At 45.6% G+C, this 24,686-nt stretch overlaps 1 protein-coding gene across 1 annotated transcript in view; it reads left to right on the forward strand.

Annotated features, from left to right (window-relative positions):
- LOC101091237 (zinc finger protein 418-like) overlaps positions 1–24,686 on the forward strand; it is a 43,688-nt gene that overhangs the window by 8,101 nt on the left and 10,901 nt on the right. The window contains exons 2-3 of the mRNA XM_045046678.1: positions 20,715–20,793; positions 21,679–22,414. Of these exons, the coding sequence (XP_044902613.1) occupies positions 22,382–22,414 (33 nt within the window). The 5' untranslated portion in view covers positions 20,715–20,793; positions 21,679–22,381. The remainder of the gene's footprint in view (positions 1–20,714; positions 20,794–21,678; positions 22,415–24,686) is intronic.

Genomic DNA, 24,686 nt, shown 5'->3' on the forward strand with positions numbered 1-24,686 from the left:
GACCTCCAGTATGTCAGAATGTGACTGTAGTTAGACATAGCATGTTTCATGAGAATGAAGTTGAAGTTTAATGAGAATGAGGTTATTAGGATGGAGTCTTAGTACTCTTAGTATGACTGGTGTCCTTAGAAAAAAAGGAGCTGAGAATAGTGGTACGGAAGGATGACCATTTGAAGACCAAGAAATCCCCATCTCCAAGCCAAGGAGAGAGGCCTCAGAAGAAACTGACCCTGCTGATACCTTATGTCCAATTTCTAGACTCCAGATTTGTGTGGAAGTAAATTTCTGTTGTCTAATCCCCTCGTGTGTCGGACACCGTTATGGCAGTTCTGGATAATACAGCCCCCTGTGTTGTATATCTGGCTTCTGTGTGGATGCCGGCAATTTTCCTGTGCTCAGAGGTCACCCTGAAGAGGAAGCATCTCCAGTGGTTATGAAACCATCTCCAGTGGTTGTGGAGACATCATGAATATTTTGCTTGTCCACAGCTGATACCACATACTGCCAGGCACTATTGAGTGGAATATCTACCCCAAATGCTTCCAAGGAGCCATGTGGCCTGACGTTCACTATTCGTGTGTTACACCACAGGGGCAAGGGAACTGTAATTGGTAATCTAGAAGATAGGGTAATGAGGGAATAGAGGAGACATCAGCCACTTAGTGGAGTGTATCTCTTATAAATATGTATCCACGGGTGTTGTAGTGACGGGGCAGGATCAGTGTGTACAGAAATTTTTCACTACCGACACATGTGTCCTGTGTCCAAGAGGTCACTGTCATAAAATAATCCAGAGGTGTCTGAACTCGCATATCCTCTCTGGTGTTTACGTCTCAAGGCCATCGTGCGAGAGAGGAAGAGGATACAAGACACGGGTGGTTTCATAGTCCAGAGAGGTAGCTTTTTGACACGCCTAGCCAACATTGTTGTTGGTACCAGCTGTGCCTGTGGCAGATCCTTGTTCTGAAACATTCACCTCCCAAGTAGTCTTCCAGGTACTCCCCAGCCTCCTTGGCTGTAAAAACTGGTCGTCCTGGAGTTGGTGGTGCAGGGACCGACTCCTCTTATGGGTGCCAAAGTCACGCTTCTGTCCCTGAGTCCGTAAATAAACCGTTTCTCCTCAAGCTGGACTTCTCAACCTTTTCCCTTGCTTAAGGTTTGGAGGTCATTTTGCGTATACGTCCCTTCCAGGCAATACTACTATTTTCTTCTCTGGAAGTATACCACTATTTACCCATTCATCTGTTTGACCATTTGGGTTACTTAGAGTTTTGGCGTTTGTAAACAAAGTGCTCTCTCAAAATTTTCATTACCGTTCTCTATGTGGATAGAGGTTTCCTTTCTCTTGTGGTGTGACTCAAAGCGCAATGCCCGTCACAGGTAGGTTAGTGCTAATATTTTTAAGAAACTGCCAAAATGTGATCTAAACTTCAGTTCTGCATTCCCACCAGCATGTACGAGAGTTCCAGTGCCTCCAGTCCCTGCCACTACTTGATAGTGCCAGTCTGTAATGTCAGCCCATTTCATAAGTGTGTAGTGCTGTTGCCATTGCGTTTCCTAGGGGTGTTGATTTTGAGTATTTTTTCGTGTGTTTATTTACCACCTGTCTATCTCCTTTGGTACAATTTCTGTTCATATCGTTTGCCCATTATCTTTCCGATGAGTTATGGCTATTTCCATTTTCATTTACAAATAAGAAACGCATACAACAATGGTATGTATTCGAATTTTCCTCATTCTTAAATGGTGTGACATTTTGCTGTATGGAGTCATAGTAACGGTGTTAGGCTATTTCTTCACTATTTTCACTCAGCTGCTTTTGTGTCCTGCACACGTGACGGCCCAGAACACCATACATGTGTAAGTTTAGTGTGCATTCTTACCATTATGTCTTCACTTTCTTACATCCAGGCATTCAGAAATACAAAACTGCAGCCCTGCTTTGTAGTGCTTGCCAATTTCCAAAGTGTAAATTCTCCCATCACGAGAACGGGATATGCTGGGAGAAGGCGCTGAAAAATTCCACTTGGGTGTTTGGTGGAAGACTAAACTTTGGCGTGTGCGGGAGACTTTACAATCCCAGGCGGACAGGAGCTGGGGTGGGGGTGGAGGTGGGGGTGCTGTGAGCCAGCTGCAGGTCTGCACAAGCCTCAGGAGAAGATGTTAATCCTGATTGGCCAGAGGGGAGGGACCTCCCTAAACACCCTGATGGGTGAGTGAAAATATGGCTGGCCTCACCTTAGTGGTGACCAGGTTGTCAGGCAAACCCGCTGGGTTCAGATTGCTTCCTCGGATCCCACCCAGTACCTTGGAAGGATTTCTCACCCTCTAGTGATCACCTCCATGTGATGTAACTCTTTCTTTCTGTAATAGTTGAGTGCATTCCCCAAAGATGAATGCCTTTGGTGCATCTCACCCTGAATCTAGGTTGCCTTACCAGCCCTCCCACTCAGGGGAAGACTGCTGGCCGGGGCACTGCGGCCATTTCTGGCTTCCCCCTCTCCAGGGAGGACTGGGAGTCAGTGGGGCAGAGAGAAGGTCGACACTCCCAGAAGGAGAGGTCAGCGGCCTTAGTGTAGGAACCCGCTGAGACCTTTTTTCCTCGGACCCACACGTGACGGTGGTGTCATCTCAGAGCATCAGCCAGGAAGGGGCCTGCAGGGAGAAAAATTTGCTGGGTCGCAGGTCAGGAGTGGCACAGGGACAGGGGAGGAAAATGGCACCCCCCGGAGGTGACTTTGGAAGGACCTGCTGGGTTGAGTCCCTGTATGTCCTGTGGAGCTCAAGGTCCCACTGTGGATCCTTAATGCAATGCATTGCCCCGAGCGCTGGCCATTCTTGCCCCGGGAGGCGCCTGAGGGACACAGCCCAGTCCACAGGTGAGTTCTTGATTCCTTTCCACGTGCACAATTGTGACCACTCTGGCAGCTCCTCGGGGTGACGGGGTGTGACATCTGGGCTAAACTCATTGGATTAGGTTGTCCAAGATTATGTGAAGGTAAAACACCTCAGGCACAGGTTGGTCAACAAATTATGAGTTTGTTGTACTATGGGGTACAGGGATGTAAGAGCACCAAGCCTGGGGGTCCCAAGTGGACTAGGTTTGGCTGCTCAGCGGTGACAAAACCCCAAGGCAGAGGAACGAGCTGGGGGTGAATCTCTTTCAGGGAGGCTAACATAGGGAACACAGTGGACTAAACTCTCAAAGACTGATTCCAAAGTGGTGAAAACACTTCTAGGTTTATATAAGAAAAATGTCAGCAAAGGTGGGTGGGTACATGCAGGGAGGCAGTGAGTCAAGTAGATCATTGTCATGGAGTCACTCACGGGTGGGGTCTTGCTGTTCAGGGCACGCTTTATTGCTTGAAGGGGTCGTTTTGGTTCTCATCTGGGAACGCTTGCCATCAGGGTCTTCCTTAGCCAAGAGACAAGCTGGAAGGAACCCAACGAGAAAGTTTGAAGTCAAAATAGAGGCAACTGAGGTCCTCTTTCAGTACTAACAAAAATAGTATGTAGGGGTGCAGCCACCTCAAACCCTATGGCCAATCCAGTCATCTTGAAGGTTTGCCAAGCATCCTTCGTCCCCATGATTTCTCTGCGGATGTTTCTCTGTAGATCAGGCATTCTCTCCTAGAAGAGCAGAGCAGTTCTGCATGCCACAACACAAAGCAGACCCTCTTGCACAACCCCTAGGCACTGGGTACCAGAACCTGTTGTAAAACGTTTGAGCACTGTGACAACATCCATAGCTAGCACCAGAAGAGTCTGCATGTAGTCAAGAGATGCTCCAGACCGCTGTGCTCCCTTTTCTGGTTAACTGCCCTAAACTGCTTTAAAAACCGTTGGGGGAGGCAGAGACCTGGGAGTTGGCCTGTGTACAAAAGTCTGCCTTCTCCCCGGGTGGCCAGCCGCCTGAATGAGCTCATGTTCCTTTCCATTGAACACTTGTCTCTTGAGTATTGGGTTTTCGAGCAATGGGCAGCAGAACTTGAGTTTTGGTAATGTAGGAATGTATTTGAACATAGATACGCAGATGTGCATCCAAGTGCCAAAGCAGTTGGATACCAGTACGGTAATAGGATACCAGTACGGTATGCAAATACCGTTTTTCTGTATGAGGGAGAGTGATTGAAGGCTTTTCACTTTGTATGTTCATAAAGGAGTAGTAATCCATTAATAAACAATAGAAAATCAGCTATTGTAGACCTTACTTTTTAGTGAAGGAAACATTTGTGTGCTGATAAATTTTGCAGGCTTGGTTCTCAAATCCCGCAGCCTTAGAGAAGATTCATGTTAAACACAAGCACATTGAGTTTACTGTCTTCAGGAACAAGTAAGTGGAGGGAATGCTTAGCTCTGTGTCTATTTCACCTGGAGACTTCTTAAAACACCGCTCTTTAGTGGCGCCTGCATGGCTCAGTTGGTTGAGCAACTGACTTAGGCTCAAGTCATGATCTCATGGTTTGTGAGTTTGAGGCCTGCATTGGGCTCTCCACTCTCAGCGCAGAGCCCACTTTGGACCTTCTGCTTCTCCCCCACTCACACTCTCTTTCTCAATAATAAATAAACCTCAAAACAAAACAAAACAAACCAAAAGCACTGCTTCTTGGAATCACCTGGAAAGTGTCTGAGTCAGTCAGTCTAGGGTATAGGCTGAGAGTGAGCATTTCTGGTGAGTTGGTAGGTGATGCTAATGGACAAGGTCAGTGCAGAGATGAAACTGTGAGAACAAGCATTTAGGGAGGGCCAGGCTCCCTCCCTCCAGGCTGCATTACCTGCGGACTGTAGCTCTGTAGACTCAGAGGACAGCAGAATACTTTTTCCAACAAGTATTTATTTAAATTCCAGCTAGTTAAAATACAGTGCAGTATTAGTTTCAGGTGTAGAATTTAGTGATTCATTACTTACGACAACTGGTGCTCATCACGACAAGTGCACCCCTTGATAGCCATCACCTGTTAACACATCCCCCGCCCACCCACCTATCCTCAAGTAACCCTGCGTTTTTTCTCTATAGTTAAGAATCTGTTTCTTGGGGAGCCTGGGTGGCTTAGTTGGTTAAGCATCCAGAACTTGATTTCAGCTCATGTTGTGATCTCACAGTTTGTGGGTCGATCCCCGGATCAGACTCTTCACTGATACACAGAGCCTGCCTGGGATTCTGTCGCCCTCTCCCTCTGCTCCTACTCCCCCCTCAAAAAAAACCAAAAAAACAAAAAGCAAAAAGCACCTAACAAGAGTCTATTTCTTGCTTGCCTCTCTCCTCACCGCCCCCCTCCACCCCATGTTCATTTGTGTTGTTTCTTAAGTTTCACATATGAGTGAAGTCCTATGGGATTTGTGTTTGTCTGACTGACTCATTGCACTTAGCATCATACTCTCTGGCTCCATCCATGTCGTTGCAAAGGCAAGATTGCATTCTTTTTGGTGGCTGAGTAGTATTCCATTATATATATGTATATGTACATGTATATGTATATGTATATGTATATGTATACACACATACATATATACATATATATGTATATACACACATACATACACACACACACACACACATACATATATACACTCATACACCTACCACATCTTTATCCATTCATCAGTCGATGGAAATCTGGGCTCTTTCCCTAATTTTGCTATTGTTGATAGTGCTGCTATGAACATCGGGGGTGCATGTATTCCTTTGCATCAATATTTTTGCATCCTTTGGGTCAGTACCTAGTAGTGCAATTACTGGATTGTAGGGTAGTAGCATTTTTCACTTTTTGAGGAACCTCCATACTGTTTTCCGGAGTGGCTGCAGCAGTTTCCATTCCCACCAACATAAGAGGGTTACCCTCTCTCTGCATCCTCACCAGTATCTGTTGTTTCCTGTGATGTTAACTGTAGCCATTGTGAGTTGTGTGACATGGTATCTCATTGTAGTTTTGATTTGCATTTCCCTGATGATGAGTGAAGTTGAGTATCTTTTCATGTGTGTGTTAGCCATGTGTATATCTTCTTTGGAAACATGTCTGTTCGTGTCTTCTGCCCATTTCTTAAGTAAATTATTTGTTTTTTGGGTGTTGAATGTTATAAGTTGTTTATAAATTGTGGATATTAACCCTTTCTCAGAAATGCCATTTGAAAATATCTTCTCCCGTTCTGTAGGTTGCTTTTTAGTTTTGTTCGTTGTTTTCTTTGCCATGCAGAAGTTTTTTTTTATCTTGATGAAATTCCAATAGTTCACTTTAGCTTTTATTTCCCTTGCCTCAGGAGACGTATCTAGTAAGAACTCGTTAAGGCCAATTTCAAAGAGGTTTCTGCCTGTGTTCTCTAGGCTTTCATGGTTTCTTCTCTCACATTTAGGGCTTTCATCCACTAAAAATTTTTTTTTATTTTTATTTACTTAGAGAAGGAGAGTATGCATGTGCATGCCTACACGAGAGGGGGAGGGGATAACAGGGAGGGAGAGAGAGAATCCCAGTGGGCTCCATGCTGGCATTCATTATAGAGCCGGACGTGGGGCTTGAACTCACAAACCGTGAGATCGTGATCTGAGCCAAAATCAAGAGTTGGACGCTTAACCGACTGAGTCATCCAGGCACCCTTCTTTCATCCATTTTGAATTTACTTTTTGTGTATGGTGTGAGAAAGTGGTCCAGTTTGATTCTTTTGCATGTTCCTATCCAGTTTTCCCAGCACTATTTGTTGAAGAGACTGTCTTTTTTCTATTAGATATTCTTTCCTGCTTTGTCGGGCATTATTTGACCATATAGGTGTGGGTTCATTTCCGGGTTTTCTACTCTGTTGCATTGATCTATGTTTCTTGGTTTTGTGCAAGTACCATACTGTGTTGATCACTACCGCTTTGTAATATAACTTGAATTCTGGAATTGTGATGCCTCCAGCTTTGATTTTTTTTTTTTCAACGTTTATTTATTTTTGGGACAGAGAGAGACAGAGCATGAACGGGGGAGGGGCAGAGAGAGAGGGAGACACAGAATCGGAAACAGGCTCCAGGCTCTGAGCCATCAGCCCAGAGCCCGACGCGGGGCTCGAACTCACGGACCGTGAGATCGTGACCTGGCTGAAGTCGGATGCTTAACCGACTGTGCCACCCAGGCGCCCCTGATTTTCTTTTTTAGGATTGCTTTGGACATTTGGGATCTTTTGTGTTTTCATACAAATTTTTGCATTGTTTGTTCTAGCTCTGTGAAAACTGCTGGTCGTATTTTGGTAGGAATCGCGTTAAATGTGTAAATTGCTTTGGGTAATATAGACATTCTAACAATATTTGTTCTTCCAACCCATGAACACATAATGTGCTTCCATTTGTTTGTGTCATCTTCAATTTCTTTCATAAGTGCTCTATAGTTTTCAGGGTACAGATTTTTTTACCTCTTTGTTTAGGTTTACTCCTAGGTATCTTATGGTTTTTGTTGGCAATTGTAAAAGAGATCGATTCCTTGATTTCTCTTTCAGCTGTTTTTTTATTGGCATATAGAAATGGAACAGAGTTCTGTACATTGCTTTTGTATCCTGGAACTTTACTGAATTCAGGTATCAGTTCTAGCAATTCTTTGGTGGACTCATTGAGGTTTTCCACATGGAGCATCATGTCATCTGCAAATAGTATAAATTTGACTTCTTCCTTGCCAATTTGGGTGCCTTTTATTTCTTTTTGTTGTCTGATTGCTGAAGCAAGGACTTCTGGTACAATGTTAAATAACAATGGTGGGAGTGGCCATCCCTGTCTTGTTCCTGACTGTAGAGGAAGAGCTCATTTTTCCCCATTGAAGATTATATTAGCCTTGGCTCTTTTATATTTGGCCTTTTGATGTTGAGATATGTTCCCTCTATTCGTACTTTAGAGGGTTTTTCTCAAGCATGGATGCTGTACTTTGTCGAGTGTTTTTTCTGCATCTATTGAGAGGATCCTGTTGTTGTTATCCTTTGTTGTTGTTGTTGCTGTTGTTGTTGTTGTTGTTGTTGCTGCTGTTAATGTGGTGTATCACATCGATTGATTTGTGAATATTGAATCACCTTTGCAACCCTGGAATAAATCCTCTGTTCATGGTGAATGATTCTTTTAACATGCTGTTTGATTTGATTTGCTTCTGTTTTGTTGAGAAATCTCTCATCCATGTTAATTGGGGATATTGCCTGTAATTATTTTTTCTAGTGTGGTCTTTGTCTGGTTCTCAGATCAAGGTAATTCTGGTGTCATAGAATTGGTTTGGAAGTTTTCCTTGCATTTCCATTTTTTGGAATAGTTTGAAAAGAATAGGTATTAACTCTTCTTTAAAATTTGGGAAGCCATGTGGCCCTAGAGATTTATTGTTGGGAGATTTTTGACTACTGGTGCAATTTCTTTGCTGGTTATCAGTCTGTTCAAATTTTCTATTTTTTCCTGTTTCAGTTTTGGTAGTTCATATGTTTCTAAGTTCTTTTTCATTTCTTCAAGACTACCTGGTGTGATGGTATATTCTTTTTCATAATATTCTCTTATATTTGTATTTCTGGGCTGTTGGTTGTGATCTCTCCTCTTCCATTTGTGATTTCATTTATTTGAGTGCTTTCTCTTTTCTTTTTCATAAGTCTCACTAGGTGTTTATCCCTTTTATTGTGTCTTTCAAAGAAGAAGTTCCTGGTTTCATTGATCTGTTCTTCTATTTTTGTTTTCATTTTTGTTTTTGTTTGCTTGTTTGTCTCTATGTCACTTATTTCGGGTCTAATCTTTATTATTTCCCTTCTGCTGGCTTTAGGCTTCATTTGTTCTTCTTTTTCTAGCTTCTTTAGGGATAAGGTTAGGTTTGCCTTTCTTCTTTTTGAGGTGGGCCTGTATTGCCATATACTTATCTCTTAGGACCACTTTTGCTGCATCCCAAAGTTTAAAAAACTTTTTTTCTTAATGTTTATTTATTTTTGAGAGGGGGGATGGGAAGGGCAGAGAGAGAAGGAGACACAGAATCCAAAGCAGGCTTCAAGCTCTGAGCTGTCAGCACAGATCTTGACGTAGGGCTCGAAATCACAAGCCATGACATGATGACTGAGCCCAAGTCAGACGCCTAACCGACTGAGCTACCCAGGCACCCCGCATCCCAAAGGTTTTGTACCATCATATTTTCATTTTCATTTTCATCTGTTTCCATGAATTTTTTATCTTTCATTTCCTGGTTGACTCATTCCTACTTTAGTAGGATGCACTTTAGTCTCCACGTATTTGTGGTGTTTCCAAATTGTTTCTTGTGGCTGACCTGAAGTTTCATAGTGTCATGGTGGGAAATATGCATCACGTAACCTCAATCTTTTTGTACTTGTTGAAGCCTGAATTGTGACCCACTGTGTAATAATATTCTAAAGAATGTCCCATGCGCCCTTGATAAGAATGTGTATCTGCTTCTCTAGGGTGAAATGTTGTGACTATATCTGTTACATGCATCTGGTCCAGTGTGTCATTCAAAGCCATCGTTTCCTTGTTGATTTTCTGCTTGGATGATCTGTGGATTGCTGTCAATGGGGTGTTAAAGCCATCTACTTTTATTGTATTATCATCAATGAGTTTCATTATGTTTGTTATTAATTGATTTATATCTTTGGGAATGCCAAGATGGGGGCATAAATACTTACAATTGTTAGTTCTTGGCGAATAGACCCCTTTATTATGATATAGGGCCATTCTTAACTCTTGTTACAGTCGTTGGTTTAAATCTAGTCTGTCTGATATAAGCATGGCTACTCTGGCTTTCCCTTGACATCTATTAAGTAGATAAATGTTTCTCCATCCCCTCACTTTCAATCTGCAGGTGTTTTAGGTCTAAAGTGAGTCTCCTGAGGGGCCTGGGCGGCTCAGTTGGTTAGGCGACCAATTTCAGCTCAGGTCACGATCTTGCAGTTTGTGGGTTTGAGCCCTGTGTTGGACTGTGTGCTGACACCTCAGAGTCTGGAGCCTGCTTCGGATTTTGTGTCTCCCTCTCTGTCTGTCCCTCCCACAAGCTCTCCCTCTCTGTCTCTCTCTGAAAAATAAATATTTAAAATTTTTTAAAAATAAAAAAATATAAAGTGAGTCTCTTGTAGACAGGATGTAGATGGATCTTGTTTTCTTCATCCATTCTGACACCCTAAGTCTTTTGATTGGAATATTTAGTCCATTTACATTAGAGTCATTATTGACAGTTATGAATTTAGTGCCATTGTATCACTTGTTTTAAAATTTTTTTTTAAAGTTTATTTCTTTTAGAGAGAGAGAGAGAGAGAGAACAAGCAGGGGAGGGGGAGAGAGAGAGGGAGACAGAATCCGTTGCAGACTCCAGGCTCTGAGCTGTCAGCACAGAGCCCGACACGGGGTTCAAACCCATGTACCATGAGATCGTGACCTGAGCCGAAGTCAGACGCTTAACCAACTGAGCCAGCTAGGCGCCCCTGTGTCACTTGTTAAGTCATTGTTTCTGAAGCTCTTTTTCTGTTCCTGTTTAATCTTTGCCACTTTCAGTCTTTCTTTCCCACTCAAAGAGTTCTCTTTAATATTTTTTGCAGATCTCATCTGGTGGTCACAAACTCCATAATTTTTGTTTGTCTGGGAAGCTCTTTATGTTTCCTTCTCTTCTGAATGACAGTCTTGCTGGATAGAGTATTCTTGGCTGCAGATTTTTCCCATTCAGCACAGTGATTCATGCCACTCCCTTCAGGTCTGCCAGGACTTTGTGGAAAGATCTAACATTATTTGTCTTGCCTTGTAGGTTATGGATTTCTTTTCCCTTTTCCCTTTTAGGATTTTTTCTGTATCTCTATATTTTGCAAATTTTACTATGATATGTCCTGGTGTTGGCCTGCTTTTGTTGATTTTTTTTTCTTTTCTTTTCCTAAGTTTACATCCAAGTTAGTTAGCATATAGTGCAACAGTGATTTCAGGGGTGGATTCCTTAATGTCCCTACCCATGTAGACCACTCCCCATCCCACAACCCCTCCATTAACCCTCTGTTTGTTCTCCATTTCTAAGAGTCTCGTATGATTTGTCCCCCTCTCTGTTTTTATATTATTTTTTATTCCCTTCCCTTGTGTTCATCTGTTCTGTGTCTTAAAGTCCTGATAGGAGTGACGTCATATGATATTTGTGTTTCTCTAGCTAATTTCGCTTAGCATAATATCCTCCAGTACCATCCATGTAGTTGCAAGACAGCAAGATTTCATTCTTTTTGATTGCCGAGTAATACTCCAGTGTGTGTTTGTGTGTGTGTGTGTGTGTGTGTGTGTGTGTATGTGTATACATACACACCCCACATCTTCTTTATCCATTCATCCATTGATGGACATTTGGGCTCTTTCCATACTTTGGCTATTGTTGATAGTGCTGCTATAAACATTGGGGTGCATGTGCCCCTTCAAAACAGCATACCTGCATCCCTTGGATAAATACCTAGTACTGCAATTGCTGGGTCGTAGGGTAGTTTTATTTTCAAAATTTTTAGGAACTTCCATACTGTTTTCCAGAGTGGCTCCACCCGTTTGCATTGCCACCAGCAGTGCAAAAGACATCCTCTTTCTCAGCAACCTCGCCAACATCTGTTGTGCCTGAGTTTGTTTAATGTTAGCCCTTCTGTCAGGTGTGACGTGGTATCTCATTGTGGTTTTGATTTGTATTTCCCCAATAATGAGTGATGTTGAGCATTTTTCCATGTGTCTTCTTTGGGGAAATGTCTATTCATGTCTTTTGTCCATTTCTTTACTGGACTATTTGTTTTTTGGGTGTTGAGTTTGATAAGTTCTTTTTAGATTTTGGATACTAACCCTTTATCTGATATGTCGTTTGCAAATATCTTCTGCTATTCCACTGGTTGCCTTTTAGTTTTGCTGATTGTTTCCTTCGCTGTGCGGAAGCTTTTTATTTTGATGAGGTCTCAATAGCTCATTTTTGCTTTTGTTTCCCTTGCCTCTGGAGACTTGTTGAGTAAGAAGTTGCTGTGGCCAAGATCAAAGAGGTTTTTGCCTGCTTTGTCCTCACGGATTTTGATGGCTTCCTGTCTTACATTTAGGTCTTTCATCCATTTTGAGTTTATTTTTGTGTATGGTGTAAGATAGTGGTCCAGAATCGTTTTTTCTGCATGTCATTGTCCGGTTTTCCCAGCACCACTTGCTGAAGGGACTGTATTCCATTGGATATGCTTTCTTGCTTTGCCAAAGATTAGTTGGCCATACGTTTCTGTGTCCATTTCTGGGTTCTCTGTTCTGTCCCACTGATCTGAGTGTGTGTTCTTACGCCAGTGCCATTCTGTCTTGATGATTACACGTTTGTAATGCAGCTTGAAGTCCATTGCTTTTGTTGATTTTGATGGGAGTTCTCTCTGCTTCTTGGATTTGGACGTTTGTTTCCTTCCCTGAATTAGGGAAGTTTTCAGCTATAATTTCCTCACATAAGCCTGCCCCCTTTTCCTCTCTCTTCTTTCTCTGGGACTCCTATGATATGAGTATTACTACATTTTGTGGAGTCGCTAAGTTCCCTAGTTCTACGTTCATGATCCAATATTTTTCTTTCCCTCTTCTTTTCAGCTTTATCATTTTCCATAATTTTATCTTCTATATCACTTATTCATTCCACGGCTTCTTCCATCCTTGTTGTCATTACAATCCATCAGTTTCAACTCTCGGTTTTGGCATTCTTTATTTCAGGCCGACTAGTGTTTCATTCTTTTATTTCTGTGGTAAGGAAGTCCCTGCTGTCTTCTGCGGTTTCTCAAGCCCAGGTAGCATCCTTATGATTGTTGCTTTAAGTTCTATATCAGGCATATTACCTATACATCTTTTGATTAGATCCCTATCTGTGACCTTTTCTTGCTCTTTCTTTTGGGATGAATTCCTCCCTCTTGTATTTTGTCTAGGTCTCTGTCTTCTTCTCTGTGTTAGGAAAGCCTGCTATGTTCCCTGATTCTGAGAGCAATGGCTTTGTTAAACACAGGTCATAATACTGACCAGAGCCTTGGTGCTTCAGGTGCCAGGTATATGCTGTGTGTATGCTGTGTGCAGTCTGCTGCTGTGTTTTTGCTGCTGTTTCCCTCAGGTCACTCTTCAGCAAAGTTTCTCCATTTCACCACTGGGGAGTGTTTGAACCTTGTCTAGAGTGTGGTAAGTTTTAACTAGCTGTGCTCTCATCTACTTGATGAAAGAGCCCTGATGCTATTTCCAGTTAACTGAAGCTTTGTAGCACTGTGGTCCGTAGTCTTGTATGCGCGGGGTGTTTGTGCTGATCTTCAATGGGAAGGGCATGCTGCTGTGGTTCTCAGGCAGGCTTGCCCCAGTAAAGAGGCACTGGCAGAGTGCAGATTGGTGGGGCTTGGTGTAAGCAGTTCTGGACTCCACTATTTGCGCTGTGCTGCTCACTGAAGTCAGTCCATACTGATGAGTGGGCGATGAAAATGGTACCAGCCCTCTTTCTCATTCCCGAGAGGGAAGTTCAGGCCAGCTGGTGTCTGGGAAACCCTCAGAGATGAGTGAATCATCTCCCTGCATGTGTCCCAGGTGTCCCACAGATCCCTGCCTTCACTGCATCTGTATCTGGGCTGTCTGCCCATCTGGCAGTGCAGTGCACCTGTGTTATATCCCAGGCAGGCTGGCTGAGTTTTAAAACTCCAAAGTTTAGGGGCCTGTCGTGGTGCAGACCCACACCGGTCCTCTGGATTGGGGGGGGGGTGTGTTTTGCCATGCTGGTGCTGATGCAGGTCTGTCCTAGAAAGGCAGTTGCACCAGTGCACAGGAGCTTGGAGTTTGGGGTAAAGTGCAGCAAAAACCGGTGTCTAGGTTGGCTGCCCTCAGCAGATGTCTCTGCCCTTGTGCTAAGAGGTGGGTGTGCACAATGGCAGCTGCCAAATGTTTGGACCAGTGAGAGACAATGTCTCCTCTGCCAGATGCACTCCAAGAAGGGGGAAGCATCTCTCCCAGTGCACCCCAGAGGATCCTCAGATCATGCTGTGTGCTCCAGGGTCCTGCCCTCTCTTTCCACATGAGCACTACACAGCCACCAGGATCCATACCAGCCAAAATGAGGATCTCTGAGCTCCACTCATTCTAAAAATTCACAATAATCAGCCCTTCTTGTTTTCCCTGTGAATGGCTTTAGAAAGTGTTTTCCTTGTGCAATCCCCTGGGTTCTGTGTGCTTTCTTCCTCTCTCCTTCTCTCTCTCTCTCCCTCTCCCTCTCCCTACTCCTCCCCCTCTTGCTTCTCTTCCCCTTCCCCTTCACTTTCCCCTTTCCCCTTTCCCTTTACGTTTCTCTTTGTGTGTCATCTCTCTGTGATCATGGCTCCCTCTGTTCTGCAGCATACGCGGCCCTTTCCTCCCCAAGTCATATCTCCACCTCTCTTAACTTTCACGGTGTGGCCTCTTGTCTCTTTCTTTAGTGGTGCAGTTTGTCATGTCTCTCTTCAGATCGTTTTCCTGGGTGTTCAGAATGATTTGATATTTATCTAGCTGTGTTCAGGGGATGAGGACTGTATAGGGAGGGCCTGTCTGTTACTCCACCATCATAGTTCCCTTTATGTTTGTTATTTATTGTTTTATATATCTGGGTACTCTCATATTCAGGGCATAAATATTTACAATTGTTAGATCTTATTGTTGGATTGTTCTTTTTATTATGATATAGTGTCCTCTTCAACTCTTGTTATATAGTCTTTGGTTTAAAATCTTGTTGAGGGGCGCCTGGGTGGCTCAGTCAGTTGGGCGTCTGACTTCGGCTCAGGTCGCGATCTCACAGTCCGTGGGTTCGAGCCCCACATCGGGCTCTGGGCTGATGGCTCAGAGCCTGGAGCCTGCTTCCGATTCTGTGTGTCCCTCTCTCTCTGCCCCTCCCCCATTCATGCTCTGTCTCTCTCTGTCTCAAAAATAAAAATAAAATAAAATAAAATAAAATAAAATAAAATAATAAAAATAAAAAAAATAAAAATAAAAAATAAAAAATAAAATCTTGTTGAGGGGCGCCTGGGTGGCTCAGTCGGTTAAGCGTCTGACTTCGGCTCAGGTCATGATCTCACGGTCTGTGAGTTCGAGCCCCGCGCGTCGGGCTCTGTGCTCACAGCTCAGAGCCTGGAGCCAGTTTCGGATTCTGTGTGTCCCTCTCTCTCTGACCCTCCCCTGTTCGTGCTCTGTCTCTCTCTGTCTCAAAAATAAATAAACGTTAAAAAAATAAATAAATAAGATAAAATCTTGTTTGATATGAGTCTTGCTATTCCAGCTTTCTTCTCATGTTCGTTTGCATGATAGATGATTCTCCATCCCTTCATTTTCAATCTGCAGGTGTGTTAGGTCTTAAACGAGCCTTTCTGAGGCAGCATACAGAAGGGTCTTGTTTTCTTGCTGGTTTATTGGGTGGGGGGATTAGTCTTGGTTTTTTTAGAGATTGTAACACCCTATGTCTTTGATGGAACGTTTAGTCCATTTACATTCAGAATAATTTTTTTAAGTTTATCTATTTATTTTGAGAGATAGTGAGAGACAGAGAATGCAGGAGGAGCAGAAAGATAAGGGGAGAGAGAGAGAGACAGAGAGAGAGAAGAAGTGTGAGAGAGAGAGTGAGAGAGGGAGAGAGTTAGAGTGAGAGAGACAGAGACAGAGACAGAGACAGAGACAGGGTCCACACTGTCAGTACAGAGCCTGATACAGGGCTTGAACTCATGAACCATAAGATCATGACCTGAGCCTAAACCAAGAGTTGGTCACTCATCTACCTGAGCCACTCAGGCACTCCCAGAGTAATTTTTTTTTTAAGTAAGCTACACACCCAGCACAGAGGCCAATGCAGAGCTCAAACTCAAATGCAGAGATCAAGACCTGAACTGATAAGAGTAAGTACTGATGAAAATGAATTTAGTTCCATTTTATGACTTGTTTTATCATTGTTTATGGAGATTTTCTCTGTTCCTTTCCAGTCTCTATCACTTTTGGTCTTTCCTTCTCACTCTAGGAGTCCCCTTTAATATTTCTTGGAGGGCTGGTTTAGTGGTCGTGAGCTCCTTTCATTTTTGTTTTTTGGGAAACTCTTTATCTCTCCCTCCATTCTGAACGACACTCTTGCTGCATAGAGTATTCTAGGCTGCATACTTTTCCCATTCTGCACGTTGAATATATCATGCCACTCCCTTCTGGCCTGCCAAGTTTCTATGGAGAGATCTGCAGCTATTCTGATGGGTCTTCCCTTGTTAGTTAGAGGCTTCTATTGTCTTGGTGCTTTTAGGATTTTTGATTTAGCAGTATATTTTGCAAATTTAATTATAATATGTATGGTGCTGGCCTTGCTTTTGTTGATTTTGTTGGGAGTTCTTTTTCCCTCCTGGATTTGGATGTCTATTTACTTTCTCAGATAAGGGAAGTTTTCAGCTATAATGGCCTGAAATCAACTTTCTATCCCCCTTTCCCTCTCCAATTCTTCTGGGACTCCTATGATACGAATGCTATTATGTTTGATGGAATCACCGAGTTCCCTAAGTCTATCCCCATGATCCTCTGTCTTCTTTCTCTCTTTTGTTCAGCTTCATTATTTTCCCTAATTCTATCCTCTATATGACTTATTTGTTCCTCTGCTTCTTCCACCCTTGTCATTACATCCGATGCGTTTCAAATATCAGTCATTGCACTTTTCATTCCTGCCTGATTGTTTTTTAACTGTTTTGTTTCTCTGGTAAAGACCTCCCAGATGTCTTCCCTTCTTTTCTCAAGCCCAGCAAGTATCCTCAGATTATTGCTTTAAGTTCTCCATGAGTATATTAATTAGATCTGTGTTAATTAGATCTCTGGCTGTGATTTTACTGTTGTTGTTGTGGTGGTGGTGGTGGTGGTGGTTTTGAATTGTATTTATTTATTTTTAGAGAATGAGAGAGTGAGACAGGGGATGGCTGGAGAGAGAGGGAGAGTGAAAATCCCAAGCAGGCTTCTTGCCTAATCACAGAACCCGATATGGGCCTCAATCTCATGATCCGTGAGATCATGAACTAAGCCAAAAATCAAGAATTGGATGCTCAACCGTCTGAGGCGCGCTGGCTGTAATTTTATCTTGTTCTTCCTTTAGGGAAGAATTCCTCCATGTGGGCATTTTGTTTAGGTCTCTGTCTTCTTCTGTATATTAGAGAAGCCCATCAAATTTTCTTTTCCTGAGAGTAATGGCTTTATTAAGGAGAAGTCATATAGTGTCCATGGCCTGGTGCTTCAGGGAGTGTCTGTTGTGTGTACTGTGTGTACTCTACTGCTGTGATTTGCTGCTCTATCCTTCAGGCCAGTTGCTTGCAGAGGTTCTCCTTGCCCACAGTGGGCACTGTTTGGTCCTTGGCCTGAATGTGGCAAATTGTAACTAGGTGTCTCGGGCCTGCTTGTTAAATGAGACCTGATGCTACTTCCACTAGAACTGAATCCTTGCAGAACTCTCTGGTCAGGAGATGTGGTGTGTGGGTGGGTTTCTGCTGGTCATCTTTCGAATGGGCCCACAGCCGTGGGACTTAAGCCCACGTGGCCCAGAAGGGCAGTGCTGGCAGAGTGCAGGTGGGTGGGACTTGGTGTATGCAGGTTAGGAAACCAGTGTTCGCCCTGTGCTGTTTACTGGAGCTGGATTTTGCTGAGGGTCAGTGGAGGAAAATGGCACCAGCCAACCCCTTTGATCCTGGAGAGGGGTCTCCATGCTTACTGCTCTCAGGGAAGCGCTCCCAGAAGGCTGAATAATCCCCCATGCATCCAAGGCAGTTTACAGAGAGCCGTTTTCACTCTGTCTGTCTCTGGGATGTTTGCTTGCCAGGAGCAGTGCTTTGGGCTCTATCCCAGCCCAGTATGCTGACTTTTACAACTCAAAAATTTAGGGACATGCTGTGGCAGGGGCCTGTGCTGATTACCTGGGATAGGGTCTCTCCATCCTGAGGCTGATGCGCGTTTGACCGAGAGGGGCGGTTGCCCCAGAGCACGGGCCTTGGGACTTGGAGCAAGCAGGGTAGGCAGCCAGCATCAGCTTGAGCCACCCTCAGCAGCTCTTCTGCATCTATGCCAAGGGGCATGGGAGGGAAATGGTGCAGCTGGTTCTTTTGTTCCCAGGGAGGCATCTCTGCTAACCCACTTCTCACAGATGCACTCCAAGAAGAGTGAAGAGTGTCTGCCCTGTGGTCCCTAGGTGTTCTTCAGATCGTGCCTTCTGACTCCAGGTTGCTTGCCTGCCTTCTCTAGAGGAGTAGGGCAGACGCTCAGGGCTGCATCCCAGTGAAACCCACCAACATTTAAAATCTAGTCTCTGAGCCCTGTTGGTTGCAAAAGCTGCCAGGTGTCAGGCCCTCTCATTTTTCCAGCAAATGGCTTTGGGGAAGTGTTTTCCTAGTGCAATCCCCTGTGCTCTCCTCCCTGCCTCCCTCCTTCCCTCCCTCTCTCTGTCTCTCTCTCTCTCTCTCTGTCTCTCTCTGTCTCTGTTTCTTGCCCAAACCCCATCTCTGCACTTCCTGCTTCCCTTGATGTGACATCTTCTCTCCCTCTAGTTGTGCAGTTTGTTCTGTTGAACCCAGGTTGATTTTATGGGTATTCAGAGTGATTGGATAGTTATTTAGTCGTGTTTAAGGGAAGAAATGAGCCTAGGATCCTCCTCCTCTGCCAGTATCTTAGCTCCTCCCCTCCCCCAGTCCAAAGATGTCTAATGGACACCTCCTGAGTTTCTCTGCAGTGAGCCAAGCAATCTAAAGGCTTAAATGAATGGAGTTCCAGGGGCTCCGATGCCAAGGAGTCCACACACTGAAGCCACCTACCAACGTGTTTCTTTTGCTGGAAACTGTACATCCACAAGAAGGCCATTAGACTCAGGTGGCTCCAATGCCTTAGCCACCTACACCTCACTTCAAGCAAATTCTTGTAAATGCCTCAAGGGTCAGAATTCAAAACCCAAGGCTACCCTGTCTCTAACAGGCAACTAGGCTTTCCCATATAAGATAGTTTCTGAAGCTATAGCCAGTCATGTAACGTGTTTCCATTTCTTCTCATTTTGGTCTACAGAAGCCTTTCCCCTAGTGAGGTTTGGGGCTGCCTGATTGGATTCGGTGTTTGCTCAAGCAGGCACTTCTAAATTTTAACGTACCTCACTTTATTTAAACAAAACTAATAAAAGTAATAACCCACAGGACTCACATTTACTCATGGTGCACGTAATAATGAGGGCTGCCGCACAGCCCTGTGTAATATTACATAAAATGTCCTCTTCTTTTTTTTTTTTTAATTTTAAAATTATTTATTTATTTCAAGAGAGACAGAGTGTGAGAATGAGAGGGGCAGAGAGAGGGAGACACAGAATCTGAAGCAAGCTCCCGTCTCTGAGTTGTCAGCACAGAGCCCGATACAGGGCTCGAACTCATGAACTGTGAGATTATGACCTGTGCCGAAGTAGGACACTTAACCCATTGAGGCACCCAGGCGCCCCTCCAACGTCCTTTTCTCACAAAATCACCTCTTGTTGTTTCCATCACACCTGCCACATTCTAACATACAATAGAACTTAGTATTCCTGCTTCATGTTTCCTGTGTTTTTCTTGAACACGATAAAAGGCACATGAAGACGGGACTGCTTCTCTTGTAACTGAATTTTCCCATGCATCTACCAAAAGTTCTTGCAAACACATTATGTGCTCAATGCACATTTTTTAGAACAGTGAATAAACATGACATTTGAATTTACCTCTCATTTTAACTATTCTGGGTACCCTAAATGTCCTCTTTAAGTCTCCAAATTAGTGTGAAAATTAGTAAATGAAATCTTACTAGAATGGATTCAGGAGGCCCTGGAGGAAGACCTCTCATGCAGACACGACATGCATAAAGAGCAGGAGGAGGGGAGATAACTTTTGTCTTGACAAGGGAGGACACATTCCCAGTAGGAGATTAATCTCCTGCCTTTCACAAAAAGAAGGATGATCTCTCCTTGCCCCATTAAGGAAACACTAACCATGGCATGCAGCCAGTGAAAACCCGTCACAACCTCAAACTTTTGTTCTTCAGTGAACTTTTGTTGAAGCAACTCTCCCCAATCTCCACCTTAAACCTAATAAACCCAGACTTTTGTGGTGCCTAAGTGGCTCACTTGGTTGAGTTTCCAATTTCAGCTCAGGCCATTTTTTTATGGTTCATGAGTTCAAGCCCCACATTGGGCTACCTGGTGTCAGCCCGGAGCCTGCTCTGGGTTCAATGTGCCCGTCCCCCCCACCCCACCCCCCCCCGCCCCTCTCCCACTTGCTCTCCCTCTCTAAAAAATGAATAAGCATTTGTGAAAGTAGCTCTGGACCTTTATTTTTTTTTAAATGCTGACTTTCCCTCTGTCTCTTGAACCTTGCCTGTGGATTGCCATGGTGTGGTTATCCTCAGTTGAAATTCCTTTGTCATTCCTGAATAAATTCAGTTTGCTAGTAAAGTAACTGGCTATTTATTTTTAAGCTGGACAGTAGTATTGTTCAATGCTTGTAGGAATGAAAACGTCACATTCTTGAGATAAAACCCTCACAAAAACCAAGTATTGGTTTAGCACAGTCACATGCTCCATTTGGTTCTGTCTTTTCTCAGACTTACAGCCTGCTTCTAAAAGTTCTGTTAGTTTGTAACTGTTTTTTACTCTTTACTGATGTGTAGGGAGGTGGAATGTTGGTTTGCCCATAGGTATTTCTGGCACTGTCTTAAACCACTAGATAAACGTTGTGAACTGCTTTCTGAAATCGGCATTTCACATCTGATTTTCTAGGATACTTTCAATTCCTACTGCCAGTGCCTGAAGAAATGAGAATCACTTCCCAGCAAGGAGATGAGGTCATTGGGTGCAGGTAATCCTTTACTTCAGGGTTCAGATTCTCCCTTTGTACACTCGCTCCCACTAAATGGCAATGTGTTTGGTACCAAATATAGCATCCGTTAAGTTGCTTTCTGTTTGGGATCGACGTCAATCTCCTGACAGGAACTGAGTATATGTGGGTATGTGGAGTAAGTAATATATGGATAAAAATGTTCCTCAAAAGATGGGAAGACACGGGGCGCCTGTGTGGCTCAGTCGGTTGGGGGTCCAACTTTGGCTCAGGTCATGATCTCGCGGTTCGTGGGTTCGAGCCCCACGTCAGGCTCTGTGCTGACAGCTCAGAGCCTGGAGGCTGCTTCGGATTCTGTGTCTCCATCTCTCTGCCCCTTCTCCACTCACACTCTGGCTCTCTCTCTCAAACGTAAATAAACATTAAATTAAATTAAAAAAAAAAAAAAGATGGGACAACAATCACGATATGGGCATATGAAGTTTTGTGTGGAACCAGAGGCTGACGTTGTCAGTTTACCTAATTCAGGGTGGCCTACCATCCCTGTCACGGACTTGTATAGGGTGTGACAAAGGGAACCACAGTCCCCAAATGGAGTCACTTCTGCTGGGTCATGTCACCAAAGCAGGGCACAATACCTAAGCTCATACAACTTCAGCACTACCCAGAAATTTAGTTTCCACTGGTCAGTGAGGAATTTTGTGGTCAGCACCAAAAGGGTAATCGGCCACAAGAATGGGTCCTCTGTGTCGCCCAAAGATGAGGTATTCCGCTGGAAGACCTTTTTGTCCCCTAACAAAGTGACCACGCCTGACATAATCCTTTTTTCTGTTTATGAACTTCTTGTTCTATCTTTAAAAACCTTACCCTTTCTGTAGCATTTTGTTGCTTCCCTTAACTTGCTAGATGTGATGCTGCCCAATGCACAAATGAGTGACTGATCCTGAAGACCTTCAAAATGCACTGGGCTGAATTTTTATGATAACGGGGACTTTTGTATTGTTCCCGACCAATTGCAAACCTGACTCTAAGGCTTCAGGATGCAAGCATTTGAAGAGCAACATCTTTCCAGCAGTGCACGGCCTCCTTTGATTTCTTAAGTGCTGGACACATTTGAATGATGTGTCATTTACCTCAGGAAGAGGAAGTGGGAGCAACTAAACTACTAGTTTTAGGCTTTGGACTTTAAAAACCAACAAAGCCGCTCCCTCTGGTAGGAGCAGCACTTTGCAGGAACTCTCGGGGACAGCTGGCCGAACTCTGGAAGTCCCTGGGGCCGAACCCCCTTTGGTGGCCGCTGTAACTCTGAGATCTATGGTACCCGGAAAAGCGTGGGGATACAGGACGCAGGCAGCAGCCAATGACGGAGCAGGACGAGGCATTTGTGGGCATGCGTGGCGCGGGGGGGGGGTGGGATTTCCGGCCTCTTCATGGTGGACGATTTTGGCCTCAGGTTTGTTTACCTTCAGAGGTTGGAGAGCCCACCTTTGGATCTTGGTGACAAAGTGACACCGAACGAAGGAAGGCGCTGTCCTTTCGCACAGGCTGGGACCCTCGAGTGCCCGACACCGTCCGGGCAGCTCCGCGCTCGCTGGACCTACAGAGTCCCATGGCGGCGGCCTCGACTAGGAACCCAGCTGAGGTAAGCGCGCGGCCCCCAGGTCCACCCGCCCCGCCCCAGACCCTCCAGGCCCACCCGCCCCTTCCCTGACCCTCCAGACCCGAGCGCGTGGCGCCTGCTCCCGTCCCTGCGGCCCAGGTCCCGGTGTCCGGGCCCGGGAGGCGCTCGCGGGCGGGGTCCCCGCGTCTGAGCGCCGGCGTGACGGGGTGCGGGAACGAACGGGCTGCAGGGGAGGGGCCGGCTGGTGCAGGGCTGCAGGGGGCCTGCGCCACCAGCGGGGCGGCAGGTCTCGGTTGTTTCAGCGAACGCAAGGTGCAGCGGCGCCCGTGAGGCCGTCACCTGGCTGCCTGAGCAGTCCATCCATGCTGGCGGTGTGCCAGGCGGTGTAACCCAGGTGTAAATAGATAGGCCCAATCTGGCTGCGGAGGGGACAGATTGCAGGGGTGGGGGGCAGAGGGGGCAGGGAGCGCAGGAGGGGGTGCCTGCGCCAGGGTATGTCATCGTTGACGGGCCAGAACGGTCACCGTGGATGTCAGAGAAGCGGTTGAATTTTGGCCCCGGGATTGAGAAGGGCCAAGGCAAATTTGGGGTGTTGCAGGTGACAGGAGAAGGGAGGGGTCCCGGAATGCCTGGTCCTTTGAAGTATAATCTGCCAGTTATTTGACGGGCAAAACTGAGTTTCTTTGAGAACCAAAGAGCAGCGCAGTTGGAACAAGCAAGCTGAGGCTCAACAGTAGGCCAGTCTGGAGGACACGAGAGAGGTAGGCTTTTTTAGAGGGGAAGGGGCTAAGTTGGGAAGGCTGTTAAAATCTACAAGTCCCTGAGAGTAAACTGGGAATTGAAAGTATAGTGGCTTCCCGTTGGCTGAGCTGTGGGTGGGGTGGTCCCCAAAGCCTGCCTTTTCCCCTCTGGGCTAGTAGAGGAGGTAGTTTCCCAGTCCCCAAGTTCAAGTGTGTCGTCCTGTGGGGTCTGCACTGATCATGGCGGTAGTGCGTGAGAGCTCCCCCAGCTGCGTCCTCCCGACTCCCTTTTAGTGAGGTTTCCCGTTATTAATTTTCAGCGGTCCTAGCAGCGGAAGGGGTGGACGCTCCCATCAGCTGGACGGAAGGTGGCAGTAGGTTGATTGTCCTTGGAGATCTCCCAAGTTGCTTGGACGTCGTTAAGTCTTAGATGTTCAGAGAGGCGTGAGTGACGTCATCCAGTGGGCAGCGGGACACGAAAACCCGGGAAACCGGGGCAGGTTTCAGGATGGAAACTTTGACAAGCGACGGCAGTAGTGTGGCCCCTGCGGAGGTTTGGATCACATTGAGGAGGGGGTGCAGACTAGGGGGGCAATGCTATTAGTAGGTCAGAGGGCCTTAGTGAGGTGTGCTGAAGAGTGGTTCCCTGGCTCAGCGCCTGGTTGGGGCTGCTGGGCAGTGCGGGCACAGGCGAAGGAGAGAGAAAGGTGTGGCAGATGGATGGGTGGGTAAGGCTTCCATGGCATGATGGGACAAGAGATGGCTGAGGACACCTAGGAGTCATTGCGGCAAGGTGACAGGGAGTCTGGGGCTGCCCTTTATTGAGTGGTGTAGGGCTTCACCAGAACTTTGTGGTGCGCTTTTCTGGTGTCCGGGCCGTTTCACAGTCTTGCTGATGGATAAGGTGTGGGGCCAGTGTGGTCACTTGTGCGTCTCTGTGCCTGGCAGGGAGACCTTTAGGGCTGGGCTTTTCACAAAGGTTCAGTGCAGAGTGGAGGGTTGTGACTGTTGGAGGGACAGCATGGGCAGCACAGAAGTATTAGAGGGACTGGGAGTATCTGAAACGGCCACGTGGCTGTGGGTGTGTGTCCCTGAAGCCAGGATCCCCGGCAGGCGAGGGGGACTTCTCGGCCGCATTTGAGGCTTTCCCTCTGGTGGGATCCATGAGAGTGCTGGGGTTGTAGTGGAACCTGTTTGGATTTGTCACACATCCTTTGCGTGTCATGTGACAGGTAGCAGTGTGAGTCAAGGGGCATCCTTTGGTGTGGGGCAGGAAGCTGTGGGGGCGCAACTGTGGGGTCTGAAGGTGTGAGGGAGATGCAGACTACAGGGTCATGTTCACTTGGAGAGGGAGTGTGAGTGTGAGCTTAGGGTCTCAGGGCCCTGGGATTGGAGACTGACTGGTCGAGGTGGGTCCGTAATTGTCTGTGTTTGAGGGCACATTCGGGGAGACTCCACGGGAATTTCCAGGCAGAAAGGATGACGCTTGGGGGGCCAAACCCAGATTGGCCCCCACAGATTGCATCTACGCACCCCCTGCCTGTTATTGCTGA

Source organism: Felis catus, chromosome E2 (assembly GCF_018350175.1).
Source record: "Felis catus isolate Fca126 chromosome E2, F.catus_Fca126_mat1.0, whole genome shotgun sequence".
Classification (NCBI taxonomy): Eukaryota; Metazoa; Chordata; class Mammalia; order Carnivora; family Felidae; genus Felis; species Felis catus.